Below are 13524 nucleotides of genomic sequence, written 5' to 3' on the forward strand. Positions count from 1 at the left end.
CACGGTGGCCGCCGGGGAAATTACGGCTCCTTCCTTACTTGCCAGAGATGTGCATAAACTCTGCATTACGTTCAGTGGCGCTCATACCCGTGTGGCTACCGCGTCCTTCGAATCGGATGCCTGCCGATTACAACAGATAAAATCGTTCCTCCGTCTTATTAAACGCTACCGCTCTATCCCCTCTATTCGCTCTATCTCGGTTACCGACTCGAAAACAACTCGTTCTCTCACTCCTTCTCTCGCATCGTATTTTAAAGAGGGGAGAGGAGGGGGAGGCACGATCGAATGAAATTCCCTCTAACGAGATCTCGAACCGAAACGAACCGACGAGTTTTTACGAACCGTTATCGATTATCCGTTATCCCCGTTTCGTAGAAAGCGTAAACCGACTACGATCCGCGTTCCTTTTCAGGTATGCATAACAAACCGGCCGTGTTTTCCACGGGGAGGAATGAGAAGCCCTGTTTCGTATAGAATGCATGACTCGAAGACGCGACGGCCCCGAAGTCCCTTCACAGGCGTAAGTATCCACCTCAGACGACGGCGTTACGCCGACCTATGCTCCTCTCCTTGTTATTCGTCCCTCCCCCCGCCCGCCCCGTCTAAATCTCCGTTGTTTATTGCAAATGGATTCCGCATCATGATGCCCGGGTGGTTACGGGACCCTATTCAAATACCTCGTGTTTCCTCGTCGGAACCGACTCTGCCCCTCCCCCTCCCCCTCCCCCTCGTCCCCGACTCCGTCCACCCTCACCACGCGCGTACAGGGTTGTTATTGCCCCCGGCGTGATTGTTCCCTTTCTCTCTCCCTCCCTCCCTCTCCCTCTCTCTCTCTCTCTCTCTCTCTCTCTCCCCCTCCCTCCCTCCCGAGATCTTTCGAATAATTTACTTTGCGCGATATACACAGACGCGACGCGGGGCCCACTTTGCCCTCGGCCTCCCTTTCCCCTCTCGTTCCTTGCCGCGATATCCAACGCGACGCCTCCCCCCTCCCCTTTCTCTTTCCTCTTTTTTTTCTTCTTTTTTTCCCCCACCCCCTCCTCCCCCTCCCCCTTTCTTTCTTTTTGTTTGGGTAATCGAGGATCGAAGTCAGCCGGGCGGAAGATCAGAAAAATTGAGTGGATCCTAATACGGGAACGCGATTATCCGAATTAGCGGCTTGCCACCGGGTCCTCGCCCTCTTTTCATCGCGGTCGCGCCGCTCCCTCCTTCTTCCCCGATGAAAGAAGGGTGGGGATCGCCCCGAGCGAGGCCTCGCCGCTGCTTTTCTTAAATTTCGCTCGATACCCATTGTTGGCCCGCGCCTTATTTTCCCCCCGCCCCACGCGGGAGAAGGGAATGTTATCTTACCCGCGCTCATCCCCCCTCGTTCTTGGAATCCAACCCCCCCTCACGGATTCTCGACCGAGAAGACGAAGTCGGGAGAGCGGGATTCTCGAGAACGGAGAAGAGGAAGATCGGCGTGTCCAACAACTGACCTTGGTAGTTCTGCCAGAAGGCGGATGCTTGGCTCCCGATCAGGTCCAACCCGTATCCCCATGCCGGTTTCTCGGGGGTGGAGGGTTGTTGGGAGGGGCGCGGCACCTGGGCCTCCCTGTACTGCTGGGCCTGTTGCTGCTGCTGTTGAAGGGGTTGCTGGGACGACTGTTGCTGCGAAGGCTGTTGCTGCGACTGCGAGTGCACCGGGCTCGCCTCCGGTGGCTCCGAGCTCGTGCGCGCCTCCACCGTCACGTTTTCTAAACCAGATCCAGCCGGGTTTAGAGAAGGAAGGTAAGGCGAAACGAAAAGAGAAGAGAAGAAAGAGAAAAAAATCGAATCAGGTTTCGCGGCAAAATGCAGCATATGTATAATGTATAAGCGTAGGGTGAGTGAGGCACGCTCGGTGCGAGAAGGGCAGCGGGTAACGCCTCGCGGAATTCGCTTCGAAGCGAGGCGAATTCGCGTGCGCTCCGTTTCATTTGAAATTAGTATCGCTACTCTTACAAACCTGCGTCTGACAGGGTTAATCAGCGGCGACGGGGGTAGCGGAGTGGGCGGGGGAGGGGGAGGGGGAGGGGGAGCAACCGTTGCGACGCGAGTCCCAACAGGATTCCCGCGGCTCGCGTTTCTATATCGGAATAAGATATTTCACTTAAAGGGTTTCAACTTCGAGTTTTGTTAGTGACAGGAGAAGGAAGGGGTAGGGGCAGCAGAGGGTGCAGCTTCGCGCTGCCTTCTCCTCCTCCGCCTTCCCCCCCCCTACCTCCCCTCCTTCTCCCTGCCGTCTCGTAAGGAGAATCGTGGCGAGGTTAAGGAAACGGGAAAGAGAGGAGCGTAAGGAGAAGATTTCGAAACGAAAACGGTGGGGGAGGAGGGGGTCGTAAAGATCCTTCCCCCTCCGTCGATAAGGGGATAAGTAAGGAATCGTATTCCGGCCGGGTGTCAGCCTGTTTGCTCTGGCCCCGGCTCGTATTAATTAAATTATTCCCGAGATCGCTCCCCCCCCCCCCTCAAGGGGGCTCGGCCTTCGAGGAATCACCTCGAAAATCCTGGATGACGGAGCAGGAGGAGGAGGAGGAGGAGGAGGAGGGGGAGAGAAAGAAACGAGAGAGAATTTCTCTCTCTCTCTCACTCTTTTCCCCCTCTTCCTCCTCCTCCTCCTCTCTTTCTCCGTTTCCTCGAGGATATCGCGATATCTCGATAATCGGGGAGCACAAGCACGTGCGCGAAGTCGCCTCCTTTCCCGCTCCATTTTCACTCCGGAACCGATACTTACCGGTAATCGCTCTGACTTGCTCGGAGGAAGCCCCCGTTGCTTTCAACGCCTCCTCGAGTTGCGTGCGCCTCTTGATCTCCAGGTCCAGTTGCTCCTGCAGGCGTTTCCTTGCTCTTCGCTCCTTCTTCAGCCGTTTTTGGTACATCACTGGAAATCAAATGGGGTTTGTTGTTAGCGTTGTAGCCTCGTTTCAGCGGAGATGGTCGCGTGCGCGTCTCCCCTCGGACGGACACCTGTCAAAACGACTCGGGGACGAAGACGGTGGAGGCGTTCCCCAGGTGGTGGAACCCCCGCGCGGTCAAAGTCGAACGAAATTATCTTGGCGTATCATTGTACCGCGGGGGGTTTCACGGGCAGCCGTGGCAGGGGGCCTCGAACACGCGTCCAAGCGGGGGTCCGTTTCGCTACTGTGCGCGGTTGTCCGCGATCCGCCTGTCCACCAAGATCGACGTCGATCCATCGATCGACCCGCTTATCGACCGATCCATCTACGAATCGGTCGCCCGGTTAAACCGGTTCCCCCTTTCTCTCTCTCTCTCTCTCTCTCTCTTCGTTTGCACCATTTGCAACGATTTTTTATCTTGCGACTGCCCCGCAGCCGGCCCGCATTCGTTGATCACTTTATCTGAACGGGTACAACGAGGTAGGACCGAGGTGGACCGGTTCGACCGTACCGCTTATTATTACGTTTAAACGTCCGTGCCTCGAATTACATTCCTCCTCGATCGCTTTCCTCTATCTCGCGTTTTATTATCCTCCGTGTTGTTGTCGAACGACGAACACGATTCCCAACTGTCTACGGTCTATCGTCCATCGATGCGTTGCGTATGTATAACGCGGAGAAAATCACGAATCGTCGAACGCATCCCTCGATACGTCGAATGCGTTCGACTCGATTTTCAAACTCGCTCCAATTCGAAGAGATTGGCTCGCGAGACGTGGATGTATCGGACATGGTCGGATACGAGCGTTTTCGCGGACGAGGCCTCTCTCGGGTCGCCGCGTTTGAACCCGCTTTAATTATTTTCCATTATTGCGAACCGCCGCGTCCGGCCATTGTGCCTCGGCCCTCGAAGGATCACCCACCCGCTCCCACAACGCCGCTTTCGTGCCAGATCTCTCGCGATCGGGCATTGTTGTCGACGCCTCGATCGGGCCGCGATTCGCCTCGTTTCGATTCGCCTCGTTCCCTACGATGGACGGTTGGATTTCGCGGAACAAGGCGGAAAACGATAACCGTTCCCTTTCCTTCGGGGCCTGTGTTTAAGGGGGAAGTCGGTAGTTAATGTCCAATTAGTCTCGTCACCGGGTTAACGAGTGCATCGTCATTTTTGACCGCCGATCTAAAGGTAGAAGAGGCGCGTGCGTGCAAAGGATCGCTTCAAGGACAGAGGATGCGCATTCGAAAACGGCGGCGAGAGAAAACGAAAGAACGTCGAAACATCGGAGTAAGTAATAGATAAGATAACGGCGGGATTTCGAACCAAGAAGATGTTTCTTTCGCGCGATCGACACCGGTTGAGCGTCACTGATACCGTGATTGATTCCCGGCAGACAAGGCGCAGACAACCCCTTTGCCCCCTCTACGATCCAGGCATACCTGTCTTCCCTTTGTCTTTCGCCGTCTTTCACTTTCTCGCTCTCGCCTACTTTCGTCCAACTTTCGTATCCTCTCCTCTCTTTTCCTCTTTCTCCATACATACGTACGTACGTACGTACGTACGTACGTGCGCAAGTCTCTTTCGAACGTTGGACGGTCTCTCGCCGAGTCCTCCTCGGACGCCGAGGAGTCCTCTCTGCCGGTTTGTCGAATAGGTGTGCAACGAGGGGAGGGTTAAGGAGAAAGCGCGAGGGTGCGGAGAGAAGGAGAAGGAGGAGGAGGAGGAGAAGGAGGCGGAGGAGGGACGCGAAGCAAAGTACGGCGGCGGCGGGTGGGAAGGGGGACAGACTTCTCTCTCTTTCTCTCTCCGGTGGTAGGAGCGGCTTGTGGGGTACGAGGGAGAAGCGGGGGGCGCAGCATTATGATGCAAAGATGGCGCGGCTGCGGCACCCTAGAATTAGCTCGAGCACTCGCCATTGGCCGCTCGGCAAACCACTCCTTCGGTAACAACCGACTGCATACGTTGCATACTAAGGATACACGCGAGCCTGTCGAACAATCGCCGGGGCTGCTTCGCCACCGATTTCGCCACCTACGATCCCGAAAACCTTCTTCCACTTCTCCTCTCCCCTCGAATCCCTCGACGCCTTCCGAGCTTTTCCGAGACGGCTCTCTTTCCTTCGACCGCCTTGCTGTCTCGATTTCATCCAACCATTTCAACCTGTGCATCTTTTCAATCGAATCGTTTACCATAGGATAGGAAGTTGAAAGTATTCGACGAGCAACAAGAGATAAAGATGAGAAGCCTTTGTTCAGAGCGTTGAGAGAAAGAGAACCGTTATGTCACGATGGTTATGAAATCTCGTTTGATCGATCGATCGATACCGTTCGAGAAAGCGTCTGTCGATCGCTTCGATCGCAGGTAAGGGGATGCGCGGCCGAGATTCCAGATCGAAGGGTATATCGCGATTGCTTCTGAAGAGAAAAAGAAGTCTCTCTCTCTCTCTCTCTCTCTCTCTCTCTCTCTCTCTCTCTCTCTCTCTCTCTCTCTCTCTCTCTCTCTCTCTCTCTCGACACAATCGCGATACATCAGCTACCGCTCGATGAGAAATCGGCGGAGACTACCCACGTCGAAGACTCGAACGCCTACGTTCGGATCCTCCGCGATATCGATCGGCGAGTCCTCGAGATGTGGTGGCGCGCTCGCTTCGGGGCTGTTTCGAAGTCGTCGCCTATCTGGCGGAATTAGCGGCCGGTCGCGTAAACAATCAGGGGAAACGCGACGGGGCAAATCCAATAGGGAAACCCGCAGAAACTAATATAGAGGCCGGTCGTCTTACCGAGGCTCGCGTTTAATACACGTCCCTCCTTCCGAGAGAGAGAGAGAGAGAACAGTCCCTCCGGGAATAGCAATATGATTTACATTTTGAGGTTATATTGACCATTCCCGCCACCTGGAGCACTCGCTAGTTCGCTCCTTCCTTCCTTCCTTCCTTCCTTCCTTCCTTCCTAGCCCGCGGCCTAGTCTTCGTCGATGACCGTCGGCAAAGCAAAAATTAATACGCGAAATTGCATCGCGACGCGTGCTTCCTATCCGAAATTTGTGATTGATTTGTGAAATCGAATCGAAGGACGATGGACGTAATTGGATCGCGATCTCTGGAAAGGGGTGAGTAAGAAAGGAGAGGGGAGGGAGATTAGGGTGGCGCGCGCGCGCACTTAATGCGTAATTACGATTCATGAAGGCGGATGAAGCGTACGGCGTGTGGACGTAGCGCGTAATCTTGGCCGAATACGTCCTCGAGGGGCCGAGGAACAGCCGTTAGCCGGCGTTTAAAGGGGTTCTTACGCACCTACTCGAGACGCGGGAGCCTTCTCCCTCTCCTCCTCCTCCGACGGACAGCATCTGTGCTCCACGATATCCATACAAAAGCCGTCTGGTGAATAACATTAAGCCGGCCACGCCGCGTACGATTATTATAGTCGAACGAACGTCGATAGTAGTTAGACCGTGTATCCTGTGCGAATGCTAATTTCGGACGGGCATCGAGCTCGCCCCGTCCTTCCTTCTTCGCCCTAATCGACCAAACCGCGAACCGATGTCTTCCGGTTCTCTCTCTCTCTCTCTTTCCCGCACGAGGATGGAAGGAGGACGAGGTTTTTTCGTCGCCTTCCCGTTCGATCGATCTCTCCCTCGAATCGGAGAGATTCTTCTCTACCTTCTCTCGTCTCGTCTCCCCCCCCCCCCCTTTTACTCCGGCAACGCACCGAGGGGTCGGCCTCCTCGTTCAAATATCAATTTTGCGGCGACAACTTTTCGCCACCCTCCTTTTCTTCCACTCCGTGACCCATATGGAAATGGAGATCGGTCATCGGAATCCAGTTTGGGAAACATCCCCGACAGGGAGAGACGAGAGAGAGAGAGAGAGAGAGAGAGAGAGAGAGAAAGAGGGAGAGGTCAATCGCGTTCCCCTCCCCGTCAACGGGGACGAAGGAACGTCGTAAAGTCGAAAGCTTTTCGCTTTTACGTATTATTCCTTTATCCTCGGATATCGGAAGGAGCCTGTATCCGGAGGCGAGATATAGGGGTGGGAGAGAGGAGGAAATCCTCTTTGCGCGGTTGATACCTTTTTCTTTTTTTTTTTTTTTTTTTTTTTTCTCTCTCCGGGCCGATGAAACGGGGCGCTCGTCCGAAGAAGAAGAAGAAGAGGAAGAAGAAGAGGACGAGGAAGAAGCGTCTGCTTCGTCTCGCCGCGGTCTGTTTCCACAGGACAAACTAATTTATCCTATTAACATCCGCTGTGTACGTTATTATATCACGGCCCGGGCTTCTCTCGCGCGAGATTTTAGATTCGCGAGAGAGAGAGAGAGAGAGAGAGAGAAGCTGGAGGAGGCGGCGAGAAACGAAACGCAGGCGGCGAAGAAACGGAAGAGGAGGAGGTAGAGCAAGCAGCTCGGTTGGAGAAGAGGCGATCGAAGAAGCGAGACCACACCGGCCAGGTGCGGTCTGTGGAAAGCGTGTGTGCGGCGGTTGAATTACGCCGACCAATACGAAAATGTTTACTCCTCGAGGTGGGAGAGCGTGGGTCATTCGAAACCGGCCGATCTGGTTACTCGGTCCAGCGACGCGCGGAAACGTAATAGCGGAGGAAGGAACGTTTTGCTCGCCGAACAACCGTTTTGTCCGCCACGAATCGGAGGAGAGGCGAGAAAGGAAAGGAGGGAAAAGAAAAGAAAAAAATTGAAACGAGTCCAAGTTGCGTGCTCGTCCGTCGTGACGACTCGTCGATCGAGGCGTGAACGAGAGAGAGAGAGAGAGGAAAAAAGGAGCGGAGAGGAGGAGGATTGGATCGAGAAAAGGGAGGATCCGAAAAGGGGAGGAGGATCGCGTCGCATCCTCGTCGGTAAACGCGTCTAGCCCCGGATAATTGTTTTAAAGGTAGCAATCGGTTGCCGGATTACGACCGGCATACATTAATTTAGGCCGATTTATATAATATTATCGGTAAGTATGATGGTCGATCGAGCGGGATGATCGAGGGGCGAGCCGTGATAACGCATTTCGCGCGCACGCTCGTCGGGAGCCGATGCTCGGACCTCGATGCTCCTCGTTACGACCGGTCAATTACTGCGGTCAGCAAACGAAGAAAGAAAGAAAGAATGAAAGAAAGAAAGGAAGGAAGGAAGGAAGGAAGGAAGGAAGGAAGGAAGGAAAGGGGAGGAAAAAGAAAGAAAAGGAAGGAACGCGAAAGTTTCTTCTCCGAATCGAATGGGACGCGAGGGGATCCGTATCTCTCGACGGTCGTTTCTTTATCGGCACCGTGCAGCGCCCAGTTTTCGGAGGGGGGAGGGTCTTGGTTCTATACCATAGCGGCGTGTTTTATTGCCCGAAAACCGACAGATATCAGGATTATGTGTTTCCATCCACGTCGACGCTCGTCTCCGCCATCGAAAGCGATACGAAACCGGTACGGGGGGGAGGGGGAGAATCGTAGAGACATTCTCTTTCGCTCGAACGGGCCTCGACCCGTTTCGGAATTCGCGACTCGTTTTTCGCGATGAAATCGCCTCGCTCTTCGAAATGGTGGGGGGCGGGGAGGAGGGAGATTCGTCGTGGATCGGGAAATAAGTAGAAGAGAAAAGGAGAAAAGGGAGGAAAAGAAGAGAAAGAGATAGGGGGACAGGTCGAATCGAAGGAATCGCGTTAAATATAATGGGAGCGAGTGTTGCGCCTTTGGCAAAGGCGGTGGTGGCGATGCAAAGTTCGAAAAAACATTAGCTAGATGGTTATCGTGGTAATCGGCGGTCCGGGCCGATAAAATAAAACCGGGGAGACTTTCTAATGCCGGGTTATTTTTTTAAATGGCCCGCTCTCGATCTCCGCTTCTCTCTCGCCTGGACTCTCTCTCTCTCTCTCTCTCTTCTCCGCTTCACCTGTGCTCCCTCATTGCCCCCTCTCGGCCGGGGTGAAACTACTCCCGACCTTTTTCGCGCGTAGAACGCCCGATTCGAACCGGGTAATTTCGATTCGCAGTCGCGCAAGAGCCATCCTTCCAGCATCCCCTCCTCTCGTTGCCCGATATTATATATCCCCCTCTCCCCTCCTTCCCTAGATTCTCTTTTATATCTCGCAACGAAGGAACGAGCGCGGCGTCCGCACCATTCGCACAGTCCGAATATATGGTGTAAGAATTTCGTTTAAATATTCATAATACCGAAGAGAAGAAGGCGAAGAGAGATGTTTTCTCCGCTAAAAGCGAGGCATTGTTCCGTTTTTTCTCTCTCTCTCTCTCTCTCTCTCTCTTTCTCCCGGCAGCCTGTGGCGAACCCCGCGTACTCGAAGGGAGGAGAAGGACGGAACCCCCCGCTGTTCTCTCGCCTCCCCCGTGTGTATCGATACACGCGACGGGGGCACGGCGCATGACGTTTCATTTTTCCGCCGAAAAAGAAATAAGGAGAAAAGAACTATCGAAAACACAGGCGGATCGGAGGGTCGCCGGGAGAGATCCCGCAGCGCTCCACGGCCAGAACTGTGTTTTAGTTTATCGCGTTTAATATCGTCCCCAGGCGGCGGGAGCATCCCCTGGGAAACATAGGCCGGCTTAATGGTGATTTTTCGTCGTGCGTACCGTTCTCACCTCGCGCGAGGAGGCGATCCGACGCGCCGATTCTTTCGTCGATCGCGAGACAAAAGAGGATTACGCGAACGATCGTTCCCCTCTCATTATTTTTCTTTCTTTTTTTTTTTTTTTTTTTTTCTTTAGGATTCTCGTCGTCCGAAAGACGGATCCGAAGGGAGGGAGGGGAGAGGAGGAAGGTTTTCCAACTTGGCAGAGGAGGAGGAGGAGGGAGGATGAGAAACAACTTCCCCTCCGTGCCCCAACGGTGTACGAATTAAATTCTTAAAGTTCCCTCCCTCCCGTGCATGTCGCATTCCGCGAGTCCCCGAGACATCTAGAATCGAGTTTTACCTCTAGGCTGCTTCCGCGTAGCACGACGTCGCGCACTCCTCTCGGGGGAACCGATATTAATTCCCATAAATTTCCTTTCAAACGTGCGCGGATCCCGCCGCCGCTCCCTCCTCGGCCCTCCCCCTCCCCCTCCCCCTCCCCCCCTCCTTTTCAAAAGCAAAGGACTCTGTTTGCCTTTTAATCCGAGTATGCAAAGAACGTTATTCTTCCTTTCCGTCGACAAAACGGAGGAGTAAAACGAGGAGGAGGCGGAGGGAAGAAAGAAGGGGGCGGCGCGATCGAGGCAACAAGCGCTTACGAGATCTTGCAATATTTAACGACCCGATGAAAGCTGGCGAAATCCGAAAGGAACGCATCGTTTTGCCTCGCGTCTTCGAGAAGAGGGACAGGGGGAGGGGGAGGAGAAAGAAAGAACTCGTTTGTCCGAAGCGAAATGGTGGCTGCTTTCCTCGCGGTGCCTCGAACTTGCCCGAGCGAAAGAAGAGAGAATTCTAATATCTAAATAAATAATTAGCGATTGCGAATGCATGAAACGGAGATAGTATCTGTTTCGAAGCGAAATCGCATCGCAGCGAGGGCGAGGCAGCGTTCCAAAATGGATTTCCAAAACGGATCACACGTTTTGAATCGCCGCGTTTAAACTTTTATAATTACGAAGAAAATCGCGATTCGCGTAGATCTGGACGTAGATCATCGTCCTACGAGATCGAACTTTGTTACTTTCCCCCCCTCCCCCTCCTCCGCGTCGCTTGGTTGGTTTCCGAGAGATGTGAAGCGGCGATAGGAAGGCGGCACACGCGGAAAACGAGATCCATTCGGGTCGTTCTTTGAGGCGGCACCCGTAAAGGGAATGTTTGCGGCGGAATGGAAAAAGGAGAAAAGCGGGGAACGGATCGAGAGGTTTGAGAGGGCAAGGAACTGCAGAAGTACCGGAAGGGTGGATGGATCGTTTCAATCGTAGACCGCAGTCATCGCTCTCTCTCTCTCTCTCTCTCTCTTTTTCCTTTTCTTTCGTTTCTGCTCCGTTCGAGCGTCTCTTCTTTTTCTCTTTCTCCCCCCTTCTCTCTCTCTCTCGCTCTCTATTCGCGCCGCAAAACCCAACCGACCGACTCTCCACCGCCCGTGTTTATACAATGTAATGGCTTGTGCCAGCATTGTGCGAACGGCCGGTCACCACTCATCGTGGCCACCGCCGCTTCGCGATTCCCTTTCGGCATTCGTTTGGCACTTTATCACGCCCCCAGATTGCCGCATTAAACATCCAGCAAAGGGAATTTCAACCCTTTCCGCATGCACCGTCGTCGTCGTCGTCGTCGTTGTCGTCGTCTTGTCGCAGCCGCCGTCCATTTCCACGAGGATTACTTCCCCGCTGCGCGATTCTTCCTCTTCTCCCTCCGCAGAGAATCAAAACTCGATATCTCCTCCTCCTCCTCCTCCTCCTCCTCCTCTTCTCGAGACCTTGGAGAGAGACTTCTCGAGAACGCACACCTCCCTCCCTTTCTCTCGCGTCTTTGTCGATCGATGACGCGTTCGGTAATTCAAGAGGGCGAAAGGGAAAAGGGACGGAGTTAGAGAGAGAGACTCTATGGAATTATGGCAGGTGGAAGACGGCCGACCTCCCTGGCCGGCGTGGATCGTCGTCTCCAATCTACCAGCAGATATACGGTGTCGCGTTACACGCGTGGCTAACGCTATCGACCGAGGGAGGAAGGGGTGAGGGGGAGGAGCCGCGCGTCTACTCGCGCCGGAACCGTCCTCGCGTTCCATCCGTCCATCCGTCCTTCCCGTATAGGATTGCCGCATTGTTCCGCGGCAAGGAAACTGAAAGGAAAGGAAAGCGTTCGTTCTCGAACGAAGCGATCGGTCACGTAATACCGAACGCAGGACCGAAGCACCGCAGCGAACGCTTCGAGCCGGATATGACCAGGATTCGAGCGATTATGCGCTGATCGAGATAATCGTGAATACTGCGCGGGTATGGGAACGATCGAAGCGAGCGTGGAAGGATATCGAGAGAGGCGCAGGGGCTTCTTATGGCGCGCACCTCGGGGGCTTCGTTTCGCAACGAATTTCTCTGAAATTTTTTCCAGAAACTTGACCGTCCGCAACCCGTCCTCCTCCCATCCCGCAAACCTCGACATCTCTTCCTCCATTCTTCTCGATTCTCGCTTCCTTCGACACGTTCGATCGTTCCTTTCCTTTCCTTTCCTTTCCTTTCCTTCCCGCTCGCACCTGGGAATTTCGAAATCGGTCGAGACGGCGCGGCGAGAAGAACGAGAAGAGGAGGCGCGGTAATTGCGTCAAAGCCAGTCGACGAATTTCAATCACGGCCTGGCTCCCTTCTCTCCCCCTCTCTCTCTCTCTCTCTCTCTCTGTCGTCGTCGGAAAATCATCCAGGCATTATATATTTGCTCTCGAGTATAACCGGTTCGGTGAGTTCACCCTCGCGAAGTCGCCGCTTTCTCTCCTCGCTCACTCTCTCTCTCTCTCTCTCTCCCCCTCTCTCTCTTTCGGAAGAGAGAGAATTGGCGCTGGAGCTATCGCCCCCGCCGCGGTTATTAATATTTGCCGACAATTACCGAACCGGCGACCCCTTTAATTCCGCCTCTCCACGATCGAGACACGTTTCCACCAAAGATCGATTTCGTAACGCGAAACCGTTCCTTCCCTCGCTTCCCCGCCCTCGTCGATTTCTCGTCTCGTGAGATTTAAACCTCATATTCGAAAAGTATGGAAAAATCGGAATCGAAACCACCACGCGTGTCGCGTGTCAATCGCGAAACTCGTTGGGAGGGAGAGACACGCACGAGAAAAAGGGGTGGAGAAAGGCGGTTCCCCGAAAACCGATCGCTTTATTCCACGGGTATATGTCTCCATTAGGCTCGGCAACCCTTCCCGAGGAAAGCGGCAGCTGCTCTTCTAAATCCTCGTTACACCGATCCTCGTATTCCACCGTGTCTTTCCGGCGAACGTCTCTCCACTTCCCCCGAATCTTGGGCGAGGCATCCGGTTCTTCCTCTTGTCCGGTTTCTCGCCGGATACCTAGCCTAGATTCTCTGGAAACTGGATTCGACTCGAAGCCTTCGCTACCACTACGTGGTTGGCAGCCTCTACTATTTCGGCCGGGATTGGAAAACCCATCGACGCCCTCGAGAGGGAGAGAGAAAGAGAGAGAGAGAGATAGTCTCCACCTCGCTCGACCGATGGACGGTCCAGAGAATCCCTCTTGGTTCACAAAGCTGTGAGAATCCCGGGCGGCGCAAGAGCCCCGGAAGAGGGTTCCTCGGAGAGAGAGAGAGAGAGAGAGAGAGAGAATAAGCTCCGCTCACTAAGTACGTTTCGCATCTAAGACGCTCGCCGAGTTTAATTACAGGGCTTTGCAGTGTCGGGGACACAGACGGGGGGTCAGCCTCGATTCGCTTCGATTCTTCTTCGATCCGGCGAAATTTCCCCTCTCACCTCTTTGGCAAATCTTGGGAACGACGTTTCTTTTTTTTTTTTTTTTTTCTTTTTACGAATTCCAAATTCTCGTTTTTAACGAGGGCGAGAGAGAGAGAGAGAGAGAGAGAGGATAGAAGATGGGAATACCGTGGGATGGAAGGAGAAGGAGAAGGAGAAGAAATGGGAGAAGGGAGGAAGGATGGACGGCGAGCGGCGTAAAAGCGGAATGACGTTTTACAAAGGGTCTATCAAGCGTG

General features: G+C 54.0%; 1 protein-coding gene across 4 annotated transcripts in view; it reads right to left on the reverse strand.

Moving 5' to 3' along the window:
- Positions 1-13524, reverse strand: part of dac (dachshund family transcription factor) — a 135058-nt gene that overhangs the window by 6023 nt on the left and 115511 nt on the right. For all 4 annotated transcript variants that reach the window (XM_086904048.1, XM_086904047.1, XM_086904046.1 and 1 more), the window contains exons 9-10: positions 2756-2902; positions 1479-1736 (exon numbers count right to left, since the gene is read on the reverse strand). In XM_086904048.1, the coding sequence (XP_086760174.1) occupies positions 1479-1736; positions 2756-2902 (405 nt within the window). The remainder of the gene's footprint in view (positions 1-1478; positions 1737-2755; positions 2903-13524) is intronic.

This window comes from Apis florea, unplaced genomic scaffold (genome assembly GCF_048593485.1).
Source record: "Apis florea isolate Af1SG1 unplaced genomic scaffold, ASM4859348v1 contig_2293_pilon, whole genome shotgun sequence".
NCBI lineage: Eukaryota > Metazoa > Arthropoda > Insecta > Hymenoptera > Apidae > Apis > Apis florea.